The sequence below is a fragment of the Drosophila hydei genome, unplaced genomic scaffold (assembly GCF_003285905.1).
Source record: "Drosophila hydei strain 15085-1641.00,03,60 unplaced genomic scaffold, DhydRS2 tig00000001-arrow-pilon, whole genome shotgun sequence".
NCBI lineage: Eukaryota > Metazoa > Arthropoda > Insecta > Diptera > Drosophilidae > Drosophila > Drosophila hydei.
This window is the reverse complement of record NW_022045643.1, coordinates 3,207,017-3,228,538: the sequence shown is the minus strand read 5'-3', so window position 1 is coordinate 3,228,538 and position 21,522 is coordinate 3,207,017. Positions and strand designations below refer to the sequence as shown.

General features: G+C 41.2%; 3 protein-coding genes and 1 non-coding gene across 9 annotated transcripts; 1 reads left to right on the top strand and 3 right to left on the bottom strand.

Moving 5' to 3' along the window:
- Window positions 1-81: 81 nt before the first annotated feature.
- Window positions 82-13,571, bottom strand: LOC111592315 (bestrophin homolog 14). Of its 5 annotated transcripts, XM_030223360.1 has the most exons (13): window positions 13,428-13,571; window positions 11,369-11,475; window positions 8,859-9,159; window positions 7,240-7,350; window positions 6,984-7,170; window positions 6,551-6,919; window positions 6,106-6,234; window positions 4,787-4,894; window positions 2,156-2,395; window positions 1,741-2,086; window positions 1,592-1,684; window positions 1,268-1,528; window positions 86-1,209 (listed from the first exon to the last, which is right to left on the bottom strand). In XM_030223360.1, the coding sequence occupies exons 3-13, from the start codon at window positions 8,927-8,929 to the stop codon at window positions 632-634; spliced, it is 2,493 nt and encodes an 830-aa protein (XP_030079220.1). In that variant the 5' UTR covers window positions 8,930-9,159; window positions 11,369-11,475; window positions 13,428-13,571; the 3' UTR covers window positions 86-631. The 5 variants fall into 5 exon arrangements, with proteins under 5 accessions (XP_030079224.1, XP_030079220.1, XP_030079218.1 ...); XM_030223364.1 differs by lacking the exon at window positions 11,369-11,475 and having other exon boundaries at window positions 82-1,209; window positions 1,268-1,339; XM_030223358.1 differs by lacking the exon at window positions 11,369-11,475.
- Window positions 6,434-6,505, top strand: Trnac-gca. The gene has a single exon. It is a non-coding gene; the product is annotated as a tRNA-Cys (tRNA).
- An 859-nt stretch (window positions 13,572-14,430) lies between the features above and the next one.
- LOC111592312 (phospholipase A1 member A) lies at window positions 14,431-15,568 on the bottom strand. Its single transcript, XM_023304421.2, has 2 exons — window positions 15,418-15,568; window positions 14,431-15,362 (listed from the first exon to the last, which is right to left on the bottom strand). The coding sequence occupies exons 1-2, from the start codon at window positions 15,566-15,568 to the stop codon at window positions 14,431-14,433; spliced, it is 1,083 nt and encodes a 360-aa protein (XP_023160189.1).
- Window positions 15,569-16,372: 804 nt separating this feature from the next.
- On the bottom strand, window positions 16,373-19,818 carry LOC111592299 (L-lactate dehydrogenase). Of its 2 annotated transcripts, none has more exons than XM_023304404.2 (4): window positions 19,677-19,818; window positions 17,272-17,651; window positions 16,751-17,206; window positions 16,373-16,688 (listed from the first exon to the last, which is right to left on the bottom strand). In XM_023304404.2, the coding sequence occupies exons 2-4, from the start codon at window positions 17,647-17,649 to the stop codon at window positions 16,524-16,526; spliced, it is 999 nt and encodes a 332-aa protein (XP_023160172.1). In that variant the 5' UTR covers window positions 17,650-17,651; window positions 19,677-19,818; the 3' UTR covers window positions 16,373-16,523. The 2 variants fall into 2 exon arrangements, with proteins under 2 accessions (XP_023160172.1, XP_023160171.1); XM_023304403.2 differs by lacking the exon at window positions 19,677-19,818 and adding an exon at window positions 17,710-17,914.
- Window positions 19,819-21,522: the final 1,704 nt, after the last annotated feature.

The window sequence follows — 21,522 nt, the reverse complement described above, 5'->3', positions numbered from 1 at the left end:
ACCTAAATTTATTGAGATATTCGTGATAAATGACCATGGCCCTTAGTACATTAGGCAGTTTTATTGAATCTAGATTTTTATTTATATTTCAACTTATTTACAGTTATATAGTTGATCTATATACGATATATTGCATAATTATGCTAAGACTCTTAAGCCTACAAATCGCATATCACATATTGTGTTGGTTTATATATACACTGCCTACACGATAGGGATTTCCATTAGAATTAGTGGTAAGTAATCTTAGGCCTAGTCTAGCATGGCAAGCGCCAAAGAAACAAAAGTTAAAACTTACATCTATGATTAGGTAACATTCATATATACACGAATAACGCCTCAGTGAACGTAGGTCGTATGGGAAGCAACGAATATTTATAGGAAGTGCTTTCTTTTTGCGTTACTTATGTCTAGGGACTGATATGTCGCACTCTGTTTAAACACAAGCTATACATAACTAAAGACTATGCAACAATTCTCTTGCGGGCTTGCACAATAATATCGTAGAATGGTTCCGGGTGGCCCTAAGCCTAACTTAAAACTAGTTTCAACTCTGTTCAAGAAATATCGGCTTACATCGAGAATTAGCCAAGAAAGCTGTCTATCCATAACAATGATGTGATGTCCATGCTCAGACATAGACCTCGCCCGTCTTGGGCTCTGGCTTGCGCTTGGCCAGCGTTGAGGGTGCTGACGAGGCATTGGCAATGCCACTCGTCATGCTGGAACCATCCTTATTCCGGGGCAGAGATATTGTTGCTGTCGCATCTACCGAATCCGTTGGCCCCGCCGAACGCACTGAGGAGCGCGGAAAGTTCGGATCCTGCAGATTGAGGCTGACATTGAAGCTGTTGTTACGCGATATATTGGGATGACCATTGAGGGGCTTCACCGAGAGCAAGGCGGTTGTGGTGATACCCCCACTGCCATTGCTCGAGCCGCTGCTGGCATGTGCATCCACTCCATCGCCCACACCGCTCAGCTCCACTATGGACAGGTTGGAGGGCGTGCGCTGTATCGACAGGGAAACGGGTATTGTGGTGATCACATCATTGGGATCGAAGCCACTCGCTGTGGTCGTTATGGTGGGCAACTGCGCATTGGCGGTCAGCGGCAAAATGCTCAACGTGCCCGTTGGCATGGACTCGCTGCTGGTGGACACCGTGAAAGGGAACGAGAGTGTGGTTATATTTGTCTCCGCTGGAATGGCTAAAAGAGAAGCTGGCTTCAGTTATGAGTTAACTTGAGGCTGTGCAGGACAACTTACAGCTGGCTGTGTAGCCGTCCTTCAAGCGAGTCGGCATGACGGCCTGAGCTAGCGCCGCTGTGGCTGGATGCCCTGGAATCAGAGTATTATTGGATGATGAGCTATCCATCTCTTTGATGGGCGACAGCAGCAGTGTGCCCAGCACCTGGCCGCTGTCCTGGTGCAAATTGGTGCCGCTGGCTGTGGTGCTATACGAGGGGTACATGCCGCTAGTGCTTTGGGTGCTCAGCTGTTGTGGGGCCATGATAACGGCACTCGTGGCTACAGTGAGTGCAATTCATTTAAAGCTAAACCGAGTGCATACATCGAACCACCTCAGCTTACCTGTGTTGGTGCTGCCGTCCTTTGTCACCTCCGGCGTGGGTATGCGTGGGCGCGTCTTGGCCATATTTATATTGAGGCCATTCAACTTTGAATCTGTTTAATTGAGTACTATGAGCGAGGTGTTTCTAGAGCTTGAATGCTGAACTCACTTTGTTTGATCAGCTGCCGCTGGGCCCGTAGCGACTTGCGATGCACGAACTTCTCGTAGAGACTTGGCTTGCTCTGCTGCTGCTGCTGCAGGCCGCCAGGCTGCTGTTGCTGTTGCAGTTGCTGCTGCTGTTGCTGCTGCTGCTGCTGCAGCTGCTGTTGCTGCAATACGGACAGTGGCATGCCCGATTCGGGACTAGAGTAAACAGAGTTCAGCCGATTACGCGTAAAGGGCATGCCACCCGAGGAGTAGGCCGTCGACTGGCTGCGCATGGAGCCCATGCGTGATAGCTGACGCACCAGCCAATTGTTCTTGCGGCGCTCCACCATGGGCGTGTCCACGCTTTCCTAACGGAGTCAATACAAATTTATATATAGAGAGAGCTGGAGCTTGTCTTTCTCCCAGTGTACACTCACATAGTCCGCGTAGACATCGTCGCTGAGCATGCGCTTGCCGCCGCCTGGTATTATATTCGCATACATGGCGTCCTCCTTCTTCACCTTGTACTTCTCGGCGGAGCCCTTGGGCTCATCGCGTCTGTAGTGCTCGGAGGCAACGGTGTAGGGCAGCTCCTTGGGCACCACACACTCCCAGTACTGGTCGCGCAACAGCTCCGGATGCTCCTCGTGCATCTCGTCGACAATCATGTAGGCGGCCTGTAGAAATCGACAATAGAAATTAGCGCGTGCCAAAATTGATGACAAAAGTGGAGCGGTCAGCGGCATTGTGTGGAACGTGCTTGCCATTTTAGATGAACGGCACTCCAACGACACTATCTGCCCACAAGACGAACGAAACATGCACTTCAAATAAACACCTAATTACATCACAGAGACAAGCGGGCCCACTCCCCACAAGTGGAGAAAAAGTGAAATTGTTGCCAAGTCTTTTAATTGTTTCATAAGGCAATGCGCTGCCCACAAACTTATTAAATAAATATATAAATATATGTATATATATATATATATATATATATATATGTGTATATATATATATATATATATATATATATATATATATATATATATATATAAATTTATATGATATATCTCTTTCTCTGCTCTATTTCGCACATGTCGTACTTTTCGCTCATTGTCAAGTGTCACGTTTGGCTGTGTGCGCCATGAAAGCCAATTAAAAATCTGTCGCTTTAATAATTAACTATTCATTAACCCATTTATGCATATCCGCACCAATTCTGGGCCAAAACAGTTTCAATGTAAAAGGCCAAAAAATCTGCTCTTAGAAAAAAAACTTCATCAAACACAAAACAAAATACTCAATGATAAAAAGCTCTACAAAAGAGGTTTCAATGTTTATTTTTTGTTTTGTTTTGTTTTTTTTTTTTTTATTTTAAACAGAAAACCTGTTTTCAATTTACTTTTGCCAATGTGTGTTGTTGTTGTGGTTGTTGTTGCTGCTGTTGTTGGTGCTGCCGTTGGCTTTGTAAATAATTGCAAGCAGCCAGCAACAGACCCCAAACTCAGAGATATAGCCGCACATACATATTGCTCGTACATGCACACATGCACATGCACACACACACACGCACGCACACATACATACACTTTGTACACATGCAAAAGAGAAGAAAAAATAACTCCGCGCAGCAAGTTCAGAGCCCAATGCGAAAAACACACACAAAATACACCTTCAAGTAGCAAAATGCTCTTAAGTCGACTAACGTGAATACCCTACTGACTCAACAGGCATAAGCTGCTGGCTAATACTTGTTAATTTGTTGTCATAAAATACATATTAGTCTGGCATGTGAATTACTTATGATTGTCTAACTAAGCCATATATGAGTCTTGAGATTTGCTCTTCATATTCATAAAGCTGTGGCTGACTTGGCCTTTGCATACCCTGCACTAGTCTGATATTAGCTTAAGTCTAAAATATTTTTGTAGAGTTCTCGTTTATAAGTGTTCTAACTATGCCTAACCAACTTACAGATTATAGTTTTATACCGTTAAGCATAAAATTTTCGAGGCTAAAGTTGGTTTTTGCTTGTCGAACGTATTCAAAAAAGTTTAACAGTAGTTAACAGTTAACAGTTAACAACTGACAGTTAGTAGCCTAGACAGGAGTGTTGGAAGCTAAATTCTAAATTGAAGCTATAAATTCAATAGATCCTCAAATAAAAGATACAGTATTTCATGACTTGCCACGACTTCAAGGAGAGTAACTGAAATAGCTTAAATCTCTATAAGTCTATTATATATTTCATGTTTAATGGATAGATAGCAAAGCAGAAGTTGCTCAAACCCAATATAATCTTTTTACATGCTTAGTGTATTTGGGACATGTATAAAATACCCCAAATTAAATTCTATAAATTACCAAAAATTCGTCGCTCTGTAGCGCACTCTCTAAAGTCATCAAAGCCGAGTCGAAACTTCATTTAGCTTTTTGCTGTCATTCCAGAGTTAAGCGCCTTTTGTATTTAGCGCGTGGCAAAAGTGGCTTCTTCCTTTCAGCCCACACATTATGGCCAAAAAAAAAACACTTTTGACCAAATAAATAAATAGTCTGCATAATTAAACAAATCTCACACAGTAACCCAATTAGTGAGGACAAATACTTCCTGAATTTGATAGGAAATAAAAAAAAAGGAAACTCAAAGATGACAACAATATGGCCTAGTTAACTAGAGTTATGAACTCAGCTATTTATTTCGTTAGGTGCTAACTTATTACGTCCGTATTGTACTATATAGGGGTATTAGGGAAGGTACTACATGTGCAAATCGCGCTTAAGTTATGTGAGAGCTCGCGTCGCTTCTGCTGTTTGAGTCACTTTAACTGCAAATTATTAACTACAAATTTTTCTTTTGTCAACTTCATGCTAAAAACAAATTGACATGTGTTGACACGAATTTGATTCCGGTTTTTTACCTCTGGGTATTTTTTTCTTGGCTCTAGAAACGAGCAAGATATGGGGAAGCTATAAGTGTGGTATTCACTAGAACATTGTCACGATAAGTTGCTATGAGAAATCGGATTCTCTTTATAGGCGAATCTAGTTTTTCGATTTATTGATCTTACCTTGATGTGTCTATCGATCAGCCAATTCAATTCAATGTCATCGTCATCTTCGCCAAAGGGATTGATTAGAACCTCGGCCACCTTTAGCCAGCCCACGAAGAAAACGAACTGTGAATTGTAAGTGTGATAAGATCATATGAAAATAAGGCTAAATAATGAACATAAAATTGAGTTTAATTAAAGCTAAGTTGATGTGTGAGTTGATGAGCGATAAATTCATATGAGAGGCACGTTGAGAGCTTTTCCATTCACTTTTCATACCCTGTATCTATTTAATAGGTAAACAGGGTATAATACTTTTGTGTAAATGTGTGCAGGGCAGGCAGCGGATGGCAGGCATCAAGATGTTAAGGTGAATTGATATGGTCTTGTTGGGTTTTCCGCAACTTAAGTTTATTGCATTTGTCTTTATCGATAAATATCGATACTTAGAGAGCCCAAATGTTACTATGTGAGATTCCATTCCAAATAAAATGAAAGACTTAGGACTTCTCTTACAAAGTAAAGACTCGAGCTTTGGTAAAGTTTCTCTACAGAATATCCGTCTGACGATTTAAAAATTGCATTCCGATAGTATACCTAGAGTCGAAGCTGTTCAATAGTACAGCACATATGTATATGCTACGCTGGAATGACTGTAAATAGTGATACCGGGTATCTGCTAGTCGTGCACTCCCCACTAAGGCACTCTTACTTGTTTTGTATAGCTATTGTATATGGTTTTCGCATTTTGCATTTCGCATTTTGTACTTTGTAGTTAGCAAAATTAACAGTTATTAATGGCAGCGCCTAAAACATGGTTAAAATAAGAGAGAAAAAGCTAAAACACTTGTCGCCGATTTTTATCTGAGTACGCGAAATGCCTTTCGCACAAAGCGAAAATGGCAATTTATTATTTCGAACGTGACTGCGACTCGTTTACATAACGCAAAACACTTGAAATCTGCCTGCAAATGCGAAAGGGAGCCTCGAACCGCAAAAACCGACAACAAAATTTATAAAATTATATTATATAGGGGGTAAAAAACACGACCAGATATAGGTATAGCTATGTAAAGGTATGCACATATCGCCACATGATATAGATGTCTTTGATCATAGTCATATCGCTGACAAGGTAGAGCCAACCAAATTACGTTCAAGTTTCGATTGCAGCTGCGTTAATGATCCACAAAAACCGCAAAGCTTTTTGCTACACAGCGGCGAGACGTGAAAATGTCTATGATTTATGGTAAATAAAGCGGAACGTGCAAATTAAATAAATACATTTTGTATTCCGGGTTTCGCCTCTGCTCTTTTTTTCCTCTTTTATTTCTCACCTGCAAGACTGTGAAGAATGGAAAGAACAAGTCGGGATCTTCGCGGCCACTGCGATCCAAGATATTTGGCAACATTTGACGCCCGAGCAGCGCGGCAATAAAATAGGTATAGAGCACCAGAGTAACTACCTATAAAAGCGGGAAAATTAATTAACTTTACAGTTCAGAGATAAATTGAAAAAGATTGCGGTCACAAAATCATAGTTTCTTTTCCATTTGAGTTTGGTTTTTTGGTTCACGTCAAGTGTGCGCATCCGTTCCAAAAATTGTTATCTCAACTCGAATCGCTGAGCTTGAAATACTTGTTGGAAATCGAGTATATCATCGTGGGGGTATAGCTCAGGGGTAGAGCATTCGACTGCAGATCGAGAGGTCCCTGGTTCAAATCCGGGTGCCCCCTGCGAAATCCACTTTTTTGTTTTGGTTTTTCACTCTCAATGCTCACCTGTGTGTAGACCAGCGGCACGCATACGGTGTCATAGCCAATCAGGCCACCCAGACGTCTTCTGATATCCGAGAGCTCGACGAGGATGGTTTGCACTATGTGATCGGAGGCAATCAGACCCTCCTTGCGCGCCCGATTGATAATGTTGGTGGCCCAGACGAGGGGCATCCAGTACTTGGACATGGGACTCTTTTGATTCATCGCCTCAAAGATTTTCATCTCCGACTCGTGCATTAGACCCGCGTCGACCAGGTGCTGCGTGGTTGGAAAGCGTCGCTTCACGCGCAGCGATATGCGTTGCAGCGTAATGACATAGGCCAAGACCATGTAGCGCATGATATTACGACGCATTAGACGGCCTGTTTCATTCTGTGCGAAAACAATGAGCGTTGATTAGGCGTCTTATCGCTCAATTAAGGCGTGACACACTCACATTAACGCCGCCCGATGAGTTGGGTATGGCGGCGCTGATGAACAGAGCCAGCGTATCGGGCCAGGGTAGTAGGCGGTACTGCTCCCACCAGCGCTTGACCACCAGATTCACATAGAAGCCCAGCACAAAGGACATGGGTATGTTCTCGCCCTGCTGGGCAAAGTACAGCCGTATGCGATTGAATATCCTAGCAGTCGGTGTTAAATATATATGTATGATAAAAGCATTCGAAATTCATGTTTAAAGTCCAACTCACGCTTGTTGGTTCGGCGTCAGGGCGAAGCGATAGATGACATTAATGGTATAATATAAACACAAATAGGCGATTAATTCACGCCAGACTAATTTGTAAACGCTGCCGCGCCATCTGAGCGTGTTCCACGAGAGTAATTGGAAATAGAAATGTAAATAAAAATAGAAACATAAATAAATATTAATATTTAAATATTCAGCTCGCATAAATTTATGGCCCCACACAAAAATGTTGTAACTGGCCAGGGTCCACCTGCTTAAAATCCACTTCCTGATAGCTCTGACTACTTCTAAGCAGCTCAACTAAAGGGCATATCAAGTTTCAAATTCATATTTGTGGATATTTTGTGTTTGATGCTTCGCTAGTTCTGCAACTATTACTGTTAAAATACTGAATTCCACTGAATTTATATTAATATATTTTGTTTTATTTTGTTTCATAATGATATGTATAACCTCATCGAGAATGGAACGGGAATTTCGACTCGCAACTGAACTTTTTGGGTCTTTTGTGCTGCTGGCTGGCCGCATCAAGGTCGTTATATCAATATAATATATGGGTTGCTGCCACACTTCTGTTGTATATTATATATTATTATATTCTAATCAAAGTCTTCGCGAGGCACACGTGAATCTAATTAAAGTCCACTCAGATTTGTTGGGTTCTAGAGGCAATCATTAGCTCTAACTGTTGGTATCTTAATAAACATTTTTTATGTAATTTTTAAGTCTGAAATTATTTCGCATGATATTTAAGAGAAATCGACTTTAAATGTTTATTGTTTCGCAGAAAGTTAAAAAAATGAAATTGGTTTTATTTTTAGCGAAATTACACATTGTCGATTCACTTTTTAAAGTTTCTCATTATAGTCATCTAAAGAAATACTTTTGAAATTATTGTGAGATTTTATTTAATTATTTCGAGTATGTTTGTTACCTTAAATGTACGATGCTTGTCTAGCAGCTAGACAATATATAACTGCCTCATAAATAAAAATGCTTTATTTTTGACTTTTAGACTTTTTGCACTTAGTTTTCTCATGTGTTTTACCCACAAAAACCAACTGAATATTCCCCAGTTTTATAGTTTATTACTATATATAATGATAGGCTAGCAGATACCTTATTTAATTATGTTAACTGTTGCTGTCTATCAGTTTCCTTCGAGCTGCTTTTTGATTGGTTGCAAACGTACTGAAGAATATTCCAATAACATTCCAGTTGGATATAACTATCACTTTCAATTCCAACGAGACTTATGCGCCTGCTCTCTTCTCTCTCTGTCTCACCCTCTCTTCTAGCTAGAGATGGTACTAGCGAGTACTGTGCAGCCACGACGAATCTCTATATGGTTGCTGGTTACGACTGACTGCACTTTGGAAACAATTAATGTGAGTTGAGCTCAAAAAAAAAAAACAACAAAAAGCCAACAGCTGACAGTGGGCACTGTGACCAGTTACTGTATACATATATATGTACATATGTGATGTTAATTACGCTGGTAAACAGTGTTTGACTGGGCGGGCTATGACTAATCTAAAAATTATCCACATATTACTTTCCAGAGGCTGGGCGACCCAGTTAGAGTTGCAGATCTAGCTCAATGGCTGACATTGTACTCACTTCCATAGGATCTTCCAGAAGCAGCCAAAGTTGCTGCCATTGGGCACTTCGCCTGCATATGACACTGTCATGTTGCAGTTGTTGTTGTTGTTGTGCTTGACTTTAGATTGCGTCCAATTTTCAGTCGGCTAAGTTAGGCGAACTTAATTCGGCTACGCGTCATTGACAGCGGCATCGAATTCGCCGTCGCCGCATTAACGGCTGCGTCTGACGTCGCTTGTTGCTGCTGCTGCTGTTACTGTAGTTGTTGTTGTTGTTGTTATACTAAAGCAGGTGAATTCGACAACTGCGTCTTCTTCAGCTGAAAAACAATAAGTGAGAGCGACAAGCGCGACACACACGTTCATATAACTGTAAAATTATTCACCAACACAAGTGCAGCTCATGCAAATACACTGCAAACAAAATAATTACAATAAATAAATAAATAAAAAACAACACAATAGCAACAACAACAACAATTTACTTTGCTTAAATTCCAACACGTTTCGAACAACTCGACGGCTATTTTCTGTTGCTTTGTCTTTTATTGTATTTTCTTTTGTTATTTATAAATTTTATATTACATTTTATTTGCTTTTTTTACATGCATTTTTAATGCACATTTTGCGCTTTAGTTATGGGTGAAATTTTGTTAAATTTCGATTTTTTGTAATCTTACAAGATTTTTATTTATCTTAACACAACTTGTGGTTTTGCCTTGGGCCCTTGTTGGCCTTTGCTTTGTTATCCGCACTTAATGAACCACTTAGGGACAGGATTTCCCCCCAAATACACATACACAGACACACGCACACTCTCACTTATGTATATAGTAAGCATTTCTGTTAACTCATTAATGGAGTTTTTTTTTTTTTGGGTATTTTCTGTTTTCTGTTGAAAACCTTGAGATTGTCGAAAATGTTATATATATATGTATATATATGTATATATATGTATATATATGTATATATATATGTATATATGTATATATAATTATTTCTATATGAGTAGTTGTTGCTTCTGCTAAGAGATTTTTTTTCCCATTTTGATTAATTGAACGCCGGCGGCTGGCTTAAATTGATCAGACGTGGTTTAGTTGTGCTGTTTAGAAATATTTGTGATATTCAATTGAATTGAAATTCGTAACGTAAACCTGTTGCCCTGCAGTTATATTTATATTTATATAGCTTTGTCTCGCCTAGTCAGGTATCTTTTGAGCACCTTAAAAGCTGCAAATATTTGCATAACATATTTATCTGACCGTCAATATTCATTGCTAAAAACAGGTTCCATCGCCAGCATGCCGCTGGGAAAGAGAGGAGTCTGAATTTTCACTAAGCCGCGTTAATTTCGTTGATAAACAGAGACCGTTGACAGTGACAGTGTATCTAGTCGAAGTATCTCTGTATGACCACATATGTATCTGTGTATGCAGCTTGAATAGTTATAGTCACTAACAGGTAACAGCTAACCGGTTACTTGGGCTGGCATCTCGGTGGGCAAGTGCATTAGCATAGCATAGTATGGCATCTTGAATTTAGTCACGCCGTCTTATTAATTACGCCTTTTCTCAGCAACTAAGTCGTTAGCAGCACGTCTAACTCCACCCACTGCCTCTTGACACACTTTTAGTCAGAAAATTCTTTAGATTTCGATTGATTTACAGATTCTTAGATCTATGGATCTTCTGTTTCGCCTTGTAGCTCTTCAGATCAACAGAAAATACACAGATTTTGTATAGATCTCCTACTGATCCTTAACAGATCCTCTGCAGATCTTCTACAGCTACTTAACAGATATTTGATAGCTCTTTAACAGATTTTCCATAGATCTTTTGCAGGTCTTATATCTTTTACAGCTTTTCAACAGTTCTTTTACTGACTTTAAGCATATCTTCTACAAATCTTTAACAGATCATCTACATATATTTTACAGGACTTTAACAGATTTCTTAAATCTGTTTAACATATTTCTTGCAGATCTCCTACTGATCTGAAACATCTTTTCTACAGATTCTTTGTAGTTTCGCCTTTATTCAGTTCTAAAAATATTGTGTCGTTTTATAATTTTTACTGCAAGCTGGCCATAAATTTATTTGATGAGATTTTTAGCTGGTGTGTGTAAGGGCAGGTACGTGCTCACTACCAAGTTAGCTATGCATATTAGCTGCTATAAGGCATCAACTTATCTGAGATAATTGTTTTGAGTTCTCTTTCTTTTTCTCTCTCTTACCCTCTTTCTCTTGCTCTATCTCTGTCAGAACTAACCATTGACCCCTTACACAAAAAATAATAAACATTAAAACTCTGCAGTTAAAGATAAGCCTGTCTCAAAGATGCCTGACAGCTGTAGGACAGCTAAACAAAGCGATAGATCAACAAAAAGTTTCTGACTTGACAGTCGCTCATGAGTTGTGAGATAAGAAGCCGACGTTGGCCACAAATTGCAATTGCGTATACGCACCCCGTCCCCGCCACCGCCATCGCCCCTGCCCCGCAAAGAAATGTTGGCCATGGCCTAAAAGTTACCGCTCGAGACGTTGATCGATGACGAATTTTATTCAAATATGTGCCACAGCCAAGCAGCGCGCTTTTCACTTTCTTTGACGCAAAAGAGACGACGCGATTCGAGTTGCCTATAAAAAGATAAATACAAAACGAATTTGTTTACACAATGACTAAATTTAAGTTAAATACATATGGACATATATATATATATATTTATATATGTATATTTAGAGCTGTTTTTCCCACTCGAAATATGCACACTTGCACTTTTTCTTGTTGAGCCGTTCTCTTGGCTGACTTTGAACAGTGGGAGTTTTTTTTCAATTCGGTTTTCAGCTTGATTAGCACACAATACAAGTTAATAGAAACTTTTCTGCTTTTGACTTGTTATTTATTTATTATTTTCCATAAATGTATTTGCTTTAATTAATTCCAAATTAACGTGCTCATTAAACTATTCAAATTTCAAGCTGTAAATGTGGCCATTAAATTTCAACTTTTTTCAGTTCACATATTAAGAGGCGTTAAAAATGTTGAAATTGATATTTGCATTTAAATCTAATAATTGCTTTTCAGTCACATTTAATTATATATTTTTTATGATGGTGCAATTAATAGATTTGTATTTTTTAGTATTAATTCAAATTGAAATTAATTTTTAAAAAATATAATATACATTTTAATTACTTTTCAATTACATTTAATTAAAAGTTTTTGTTTTGTACAAATATTTATCATTAAGTTATATTCATTTATCATTTTTTATGTTTCTTCATTTGATTAAATTTTGTATTTCATTTATTATTATTATCTTAGTTACATTAAAATATACATATATATATTTCACATTTTTTTATTTGATTATATTTTTTTTAATACTTTTTTTTTGCTAATTTTAATATGAATTTTTAAATTTTTTCCTTTTGATAGTTTTTTATTTATATATTTTTTAATCTTAGTTTGGATTTTTAATTTATTATCATTAAGTGTCTTTGAATCACATTGATTTATATGTATAAATTTAAATATATGTATTGAAATTAATTATTTGTTAATTTTGAAATGAATTTGTAAATCTTTAAAGCTTGTAATCATTTACAAAAACCTTTTAGGCATATTTGATTTATTGATTGTTATATTTTCATTTTAATTAGTGTTATTATCTCATTATTTTATATTTCAATTTGAATGTATATTATTTTTTATTTGTTATTATATTTTTATTTTCATTTATACTATACGTGCAATATTTTTTTATTTGAATTGTTGTTAAGCTTTTTAATATTTTTTATTGTATTTCTGCTGAATTATTGCATGTAATTGCTTAATTGAAATTGGCTTTCAATTTCTGTTTTATTGCTTTTCTTATGACTCGGCGGGGTCTGATGTCAGTTTTCCAGCTCATTTTCACATTTCAATTGAAAAATTGCAGCCAAATTTGGCTGGCAACGAGCGTTCTGTAAATGCCGACACCTTAAAGAGCTGGACAAGCACAGTTTTATGCTTGGCTTGAGTGGCATAACGTGCTGCAGACACGCGCTCACGATTACAGCAACAGATACACAGATACAGAGACAGATACAGATACAGATACAGCTATGGCTACGTCTACAGATACAGATACAGATACAGATACATCTACAGCTACAGATAGTCGCTGCCAATAGATACACGCATCAGCTACGTGTGTCTGGAACTCTGTGTCGATTGGGCTTAACCAGCTGTTATTATGTGCTACGCTGACCAGGCAGATCTTGTGTGATCTTACCTATTTCCAATTATATATATTTTTATGTATATTTCTATATACATATATTATGTACTGCACTTGCGCATACTTTTCGTTGAACTTCACAGAACGCGTGTTCAATATTTATTTAAATATATGCGTGCGTGTCCATCACACTCAACTGTTTAGGCATTTTTTTAGTTGTTGAAACAAAAACAACAAATGTTTTTTTTTTTGGTTAATTTTATTTTGCTGGTTTGATTGTTCCGCACGATCGACGAGGCGAGAGGCTTTAGCTTCAGCTTTAGCTACAGCTACAGCTTCACTTTTAGCTTTAGCTTTGTAACATACCGACGACGGGTTTATCGCTGGGCAGCTCGTTCCGATTCCGAGTTCGACTTCGAGTTCGACTTCGATTTCGATTTCGATTCCGAACGGCAACGACCACAACCTGACGACACGCCAAACTCAACTAAACTGTGCTCCAGACCAGAGCACAGGCGGCTCTTAACTCACATTTTTAACAGCGCTGAGGCTCAGTTACGATTTTTGTTTGCAACAGGTAGACAAAACTTACGCTCCCGCTACCACTGCTTAGAGGTGTCTGTGTGCGTGCGTGTGTGTGTGTGTGAGCAGTGCAGCGTAGCATTGGCGCTCTCTACGCGGGTTTCTGTTACTATGTGTGTGTGTGTGCTTTGTATGCAGCTTATGCATCAGCTGTTCTTACTTTGTAAGCCAGCCAGAGCAAGCGGGCAGAGCACAAGAGAGGGAGTGAGCTTGTGTGTGGGAGCAAGAGCGTGAGAGAGCATAGCAATATATGCGTCGTGCTGAGTTAAGCTTAAAACCAGGGCTGCAGCGTTACAGAAAAATGAACTGGAATAGGAATAGGTGAAGTTAATGTGTATGATATGATGAAAGTGAAAAGTGTTGATAAGTTTAGATGAGATATTATAAAAAATAATGAAATAACTTAAATTTTATGCAGATTTCATAATAACAAATAAGATTTATATTAAAATAATATTTATGATATCTATTTTATATATTAAGTCGTATATTCTACTAGTTCACTTTAACAATTGCTTACAAAAAATGTAATGCAAATATTTACAAAGAATTATAAATAAAAGTTTGTTTAGCATCATGGCCATATCTATGTTTACATAAAATTTTGGCAGGCTGCGCAGAAAATATCGTTGCATACTCTTAGGCAAATGTTTTAAATAAACAAATTGCAAACAAAAAACTGATCTATAGCTGAAGTAGACCAATTTAATGATTAGAATAAAGTAAACATATATTTAGCTTATAATAAAGTTAATAATAATAAAACCAATTACTTCTTAAGCTAAACTTAATTCGACTTCGCGGGCTGCTTTGCCTGATACCTCAAGCCGTGCTCCATGTAGGTGAACGGCGGGTTGGGCTGAGTCATGCAGAAGTAGAGGCCCTTCGCATTGGCCGGGTAGATGAGGCCAATGTTGAGCGTGTTCTCGAAACTGCAGTCGCCCTGCCGGAACTTGGCCCAGTTCTCGCATTTGGTGGCAGGTATCATCACGCCCTCGATGAGCGCCTCCATGAACAGCACGAATGGGTACATGTGACTGCATATCTTGCTGTCGCAGCCCGGCTGCAGTTTCTTGCGCGGAAAGTAGCCAATGCCATTGGGATAGATGTCCACATGGCCGAGTGGCACACGCACACCAAACACATCGCCCTCGCCGTGCAGCACCACGACGCGTGCGGCCACATTGTGCCGGACGAGGATGTCGGTGGTGCGGCACATGGTGGCTGGGTCGATGGCAATCAGTTGACCCACCTGTCGCTTGCTGCTCTTGGCATACAAATCAGCGCCCAACGCAGCAATATTTGCGCCCACCGAATGTCCTGCCAAGGTGATGTCCTCCGCCGCAATGCCCGCCTCTGTCAAGGAGCTCAACAGCTTGTATATGGAGTAGCCGTGCACGGACAGATGATGCCGCACCGTGTAGTACAGCTGTGCCACATTTGTGGCAAAGTCCACGATGATTATGTTGAGATCACGACGCATTGTCTGCAGCAGCATCAAGTGCTCCTGGACGCTGAAATAACTGTCGGCCGTGTGGAACGCATTCACGTAGATCAAGGTCTTGCGCTGCGGATTGAGATCGAAGTCACGCAGCTCTGGCATCGATTTGATGGGCAGCTGAACGCTCTGATTGGTGATGGTCATCACGTGCAAGCGCGCATCGCTGGGATTGATGCCCTCGTAGAGCGCCATGACGCCCTCGTCGACGGGCGCATCACCTGGACGGAAGTGATTAGCGAACTGTTTGCCCGATCTCGGCCAGAATCAACTTACAAAAAGCGCGCCAGCCGCGATTCAGCTGCTGCGACAGCAGCTCCAAATTGTGCTTCTGTATGCGATCTATGCTGGCAGCTGACTCGGAATGCTGCCAGAGCGTGAGCAGACATAGTCCACATAGCCATCTTCTCCAGCTTGCTTGCTGCATTGCGACGACTGCTGCAGCTCAGCGCGCAACTGGGCGGTTTTATAGCCACGTTAAGACGGCGAGCGGAAAGCGTTTATCGCTCTGCACAGCCGAAGCGCTTATCTAGCCACAGAATTTGATCAACTGCTGACCGCAGCACGTTCGAAGCAATTCGATTGGATGCGACTCGGCACTCTTTTTGGCTCTGTCTGCCAGTTGTCTGCAGACTCAACTCGACACTCAACGCTCAACGCTCGACGCGCGACGCTTGCCACTCGACTCTAGACTCGAGCTGCTAGATAAGCACTTTTGCCGCTGCACGTTTCGCTAGCTGTTAACGATAAGTCGCCCGACTATACATATATATATATATATATATATATATATATATATGCATATCTATATCTGTAAACAATTTTGCTGTCGATCGATTAGCTTGGATCGTGCCACTATAAGAAAACGCATGCTTTTGGGGAGCTGCTTGCGCTGATAAGTTTCAGTGAGATACTTTTTACTCTTGATTATACAGTTATCGATATATATATGTTGTATATAAACGTGAGTGCGAAAGGACAACTAGGTGCTAAATGTAAATTTTACTAGAATACATGTAGTTATATATCCATTGCTGTAAATTTGTCAATGAGGTAGCGACGGCTGCTGTGGAACTTCCTTCTGGGAGTTGCCTTCGAATGTATCTAAAACTAGCTGACAGAAAAGAGATCAAACTGAAAAGCAATTCTTCTCTCTCTTGTTTAAAGTAGAACTTAAATTTTACAAATTTATTTGTAACGAACACAAAAAGCATTTAAATAATAAATAAGTTGAGTAAGCGACTTAAAATAAACATTTTGGTAGTCAAAAATACTTTCTGCTTCACCACCTTCGCGCCCTCCCAAAACTAAAAGGGGGCGTGGCTGTTACCAATTCGACTAATAATTAGCTCTGCGTGTGTGTGTTGTGTGCGTGTTGCCGTTTAGAACTGCAGACCGGCCTGCACCTCGGACATGATGTTGGCCGACTTCTGCAGCTGCTGCACCTCGACATCGGTGAGGATTTGCTTCACCACGGAGGTGACTCCGTTGGCATTCAGCACGCAGGGCAGCGATAGGAACACATCCTTGTCAATGCCATGCTCGCCCTGAAACGAATGAAGCGTTCTGTAAGCAAAGGCCCTTCTACAAAGATCGCTCAGAGACTCACCAAGACGGACGTGGAGACTGCAGCCACGCTGCTGGTGTTCCTCAAGATGGCCGAGGCCAGGGAGGCGGTGCTCAGGCCAATGGCCCAGGAGGTGTAGCCCTTTAGCTTGATGACCTCGTAGGCCGAATCGACGACCTGCTTGTGCAGCTCGTTCCACTTCTCGGGATCCTCACCGGTGCCAATGGTGGGGTTCAGCTCGCGCAAGCGCACTCCGGCAATGTTGACGCCGGACCAGACGGGCACCGAGCTGTCGCCGTGCTCGCCAATGATCCAGCCGTGACAGGAGGTGGGTGCGACGCCCAGACGCTGCGACATCAGGAAGCGGAAGCGAGACGAATCCAGATTGGTGCCGCTGCCAATGACGCGATTCTTGGGCAGACCGGACAGCTTCCAGGCCACATAGGTCATGATGTCCACGGGATTGGACACCATCAGCAAAATGGTATCGGGACTGTACTGTGATTGCAAAGAGTCAAGGATTAGTGGGTCAGTTAGATGAGGGCGATGCTGGGTGCACTTACCTCCACCAGCTTGGGGATGATGTGCTTGAGAATGTCTGTGTTGCGCTGCACCAGGGACAGGCGGGATTCACCCTCCTTCTGGCGCACGCCGGCTGTGACAATGCACAGACGAGAGTTGGCCGAGGCGGCGTAGTCGGTGCTGGCGGTGATCTGGGGATTCTTCAGGAAGTTGGAGCCATGCTGCAAGTCCATCAGCTCGCCCTGCAGCTTGTCGGCGCAGACGTCGATGAGGCACACCTCCTTGGAGACATTCTGGGCCAAAATGCTGAAGGCGCTGGCCATGCCCACCATGCCGATGCCCACCACAGTGATCTTGTGGCCAGAGCTGGGCAAAGTTTCAGCCACCTGGGCCAACAGACTATCCTTAACGGCGGCCATTGCTGCAACGAGAATTGGAGCCAATTTAGTCGATGCTCTCCATGAGATCTCTCTATTCACTTAGGCAGTCAGAGGTGTCACGTGCTCTTCGAAAATCTGGGGCACTCACACACACCGACCTATGTGTCGGCGCTGTTTAACCTTCACGAAGGTCATATTTATATAAATTTGCCGTTTGCCCAGCACGCAACACGCCGCATTCACGAAAAAACTAATACGCAACATTTTGCCGAACGAAAAAAACTATAACAAATAATTCTCGCTTTTCGCGCTGCCGTCACTTTTATATGGCAGCCGCTTGTGACTCGTTGGCACTTGTGACAACTGCTATCATAGCTAATTAACTCCCTAATGGGTCTACGCTGCCTTTATCGAAGAAACCTTCAGGCGAATTGCGTTTCGCGGATTAGCGTAGAGTGACAACTCGACGCTTCAGCAATTTGCAATCGAAAAATATTTTATTGATCGCTTGATAACTCATTCGCATTGTTAATGGGCATTACGAACGATCCATAAACGTGCACACTTCAAATGAGGAAGTTTCAACTGTGCGCACTCGCGTTGATCTACTGTGAATACTCAATATAGATTTCCAGATAAGATTGGCCCATGCACGTTGAAATTGCAACAGCTGCTTATCTGCAGGGCAGTATTTGTACACATATGAAAATATTATTAATATTAGCTTTTACTGGCTCTGTGCACGTTGCTAATTAGAAATGACCCCGCTTTGCGATGAGAATTCTCTTGTGCCCTTACCCTGAACTTGAGAGTTTTCTAATTAAAAGTGCGGTTGACATTGGAAAAACATGAACAAATTGAGCTTTTAATAAGCTAATGCGTACGAATGTTTGTGGCATTACGAGAAAGTCATATGAGTGTGTGCTAGACTAGAAGATACCCTGCTTGAGGTGTGTTGTGTGAGGTATTATATGGAGGACTAAAGAGTACACTAACAGGCATATTAGTTGTAGTAGCTCAGTTTTCTGACTGCTTAAGTTTTAGGTGTACGTCTTGATAGATGAAGATATATGAAGAAATATGTAGATTAATATATTTGGATATAAGAAATGTTGATGATATAAAGAAACGTCTACCAGGCTTAGAAAACTCAAACATATATATATATATATATATATATATATATATATATATATATATATATAAGCTTAGTTTTAGCTAGATTGATGTCAAGTGAAGCTTACTAATAGACTAATTCAAACTTATTCAATTATATTTTGCAGCTTAATCTGCTTCTTCGTTAATCTGTCAAGCTGTGAACGAGTATTAGACAGTCAGTAAAGCACACGCTCAGCCAAAAATCATCCACTTGCCTATGCATGCAGATCACTAATAACATAAGTGCACTCTCTATATTTTATCTAGGGTATTTGACCAGTCTGCCTTTGTGCAGCTTGGCTCAACTGGCTAACCTCTTTTATCAACGCTCTCTAAACATGTACTTCCCGGCATATTTATCTAAAATCGTCACCTTATAATAGATAATGGACAACATACAACTATTTGCCATATATTATAGACAGTTCACAGCAAAGTGAGATCATGGCAAATATTTTATCTATTTCGTTTGTGTCAAGCTTGGCTGGAGCTCACTTGTTGCAAGCACAAAACAGCCAAAAAGAAAGAAAAACAAATAGATAGCAAAAGTACCAGCAGTACAAGTAGCTGCTGTCCAAAAAGCGAATGACCTTCTTTCAAAGTCAAATGTTTTCCAAATGGCTAGAAATGAATTCATTTAACGCACAGCTGTTTTCGGACCGGAAGGCGCATGCGCCAAATGTGAAAACGAAAGTGAAAGCAATTGTCGCCCAATTGGAATTAGCTCACTTGCCCCTGCAACTGCCCCTGCCCTGCCCCTTGTACAGTCCATACTCAGCAAGTGCTGCGTGGCTGTGTGCAAGGCCAAGGGCGAGCTCTGCAAGTTGAATGCACTTTGTCTGGGGCAGCAGCCCAGCAATGTTGGCCCACAATTTGCTTGGCTCTTGCTTAGTCTGTACTTTGCTTACTTTTGATTGTTGTTGCTGGTGCTTGCTCTGGGATACACTGAGAAATATTCACTGGATATATTTTTGGCGCCTCTGTTTGGGTACTTTGAGGTCGTCGACGTTCCGTTCACTTTGCGCGCTCGTTGCGAACTGTTTGTGCTTAGTGCGAGACTCGTTGGAATGCCGCTGCCGCTGCTGGATTTTGTAGCCGCTGTGCTCTCTGCCGCTGCCGTCGTCGCAGCAGCAGCAGCGGCAGCTGGCGTCAGGATGAGTGACGAAATGGCCTAAACAACATTGTGAAACTGCGAGCGAAGGCAAGCCGGCTCAGCTAGCTGCTAGCCGCAGGCCTGCTGCTCGCGTTCTCTTACTCTCTCTCTCTCTCTCTCCGCACGCACTCTCCAACATTTTTTTTGACTTCACTCCCAACTAACTGGGCCTCTGTCAAGGTGACCTTTTGCATTGCTTTGCCGTTGTTGCTTTTTTCGGGCGTTTCATTTATTTATAGCTGCGCCTCGTGTTCATTTGATTAAGTTATTCCAGGAGTTGCGGGGGAGTACGCCACGTGCGCCATCATTTACAATTCTGTTTCTCCATTTAGAGACTAATGCATCTGCATTTCTCTAACGGTGGTTGCGTCTGTACCGCGTGACAGCAGCAGCTGCCTGCGGGGATCGTTGGCTTTGTGTGTGTGTGTGAAAACCCCTCTGTGTGTGTGTGGCTTTGTGTGTGTGTGTGAAAACCCCTCTGTGTGTGTGTGGCTCACGTGCCATTGATCACACTTGCGTGTATCCAGCCAAACGGAAGCAGGCAGAGAACTGGAAGACTCTCACTCTTTCCATCCCTCTCTCAGCATTCTCTTTTGTTGAAATTGGCCAACTGCCAGGTTGCCACCAGATGTTTCTATTGCATAAACAGGAGTTCTTAAATTCAATAAACTGCCATAGTATTGCTTTGCTTTGTTATAGAATATCTAAAGGTTGTTATCCATTTGATCTCTCTGTTCTATATACAAAGGATATTATTTCAACTCCTGTAACTCGGCTCATCAAGCGCTTTTTGAGCTTAAAAGGAGTTACTCGCTTCATGTTTGGAACCAGTGAATCTGACTTGCTGCTTAGGTTTTCTAAGACCTGGAATTCAGTTTTTTTTTCCTTTACATTACTTAATTTTATTATCATAATCATTTTTTTTTCAACCAATTTAAACAGTCATCAGCTACGGCAGCCTTGTTGCTAGTTATTTATATAAAATCAATATTAATTGCTTATTGCTTATTATTAATAATTACTAATCTTATTCGCATCATAATTTATATATATACTATGTTTCTTAAGAATTCTGTTTATAAACAATTTTTCTTAGTGTAGCGAATTGAATAATTGAATTAACGTAAATTAGCAAATGCTCAGGCAGCTGTGACGTCATGGGCTTACGCTCACCTGAGAGAAAGAGAGAGAGAAACAGAGAGAGAGCGTGGTGAGCGTGGCATTGAGAGCCCCGCGTTGCCAATAGTTGGCGGCGTTCGTGACTAGCAACACATGTTTCGTGCGTGCAACTGATTCATGACTCGCTTGACTCATGCTCCTGCTGCCTCTCCCTGTCTCGCTGCAGGTGACTACGTCATAGTTGCTGCTGCTTCGCAAGGGGAATCTCGGCTGACACATCCGCCGGTAGTGCAATTGACGCTCAGCTTGTGAAAGTGTTTTTGACCCACATTCGCCCCACTCACTCTTCGATCGCTCTCTGGGGCAATGACGCCGTCAATGGCCTAGCTTGTGAAATGTAGCCAGCAGCTTAGAGTACCTGTTGTGCACTCATCAAAACGTGTTTTATGAGGGTTATTGAACTTTGTGTTTGTTTCCGAGAG

Coding starts and splice junctions, on each gene's coding strand:
- LOC111592315 (XM_030223360.1), bottom strand. CDS start 8,929: ATGACAGTGTCATATGCAGGCGAAGTGCCCAATGGCAGCAACTTTGGC. Junction 7,171..7,239: donor CTGACGCCGAACCAACAAGC/GTGAGTTGGACT, acceptor ACCGACTGCTAG/GATATTCAATCGCATACGGC. Junction 2,087..2,155: donor ACGATGTCTACGCGGACTAT/GTGAGTGTACAC, acceptor TGACTCCGTTAG/GAAAGCGTGGACACGCCCAT.
- LOC111592312 (XM_023304421.2), bottom strand. CDS start 15,568: ATGCAGCAAGCAAGCTGGAGAAGATGGCTATGTGGACTATGTCTGCTC. Junction 15,363..15,417: donor TCGCGGCTGGCGCGCTTTTT/GTAAGTTGATTC, acceptor ACTTCCGTCCAG/GTGATGCGCCCGTCGACGAG.
- LOC111592299 (XM_023304404.2), bottom strand. CDS start 17,649: ATGGCCGCCGTTAAGGATAGTCTGTTGGCCCAGGTGGCTGAAACTTTG. Junction 17,207..17,271: donor TCATCCCCAAGCTGGTGGAG/GTAAGTGCACCC, acceptor TTGCAATCACAG/TACAGTCCCGATACCATTTT. Junction 16,689..16,750: donor CAGTCTCCACGTCCGTCTTG/GTGAGTCTCTGA, acceptor CATTCGTTTCAG/GGCGAGCATGGCATTGACAA.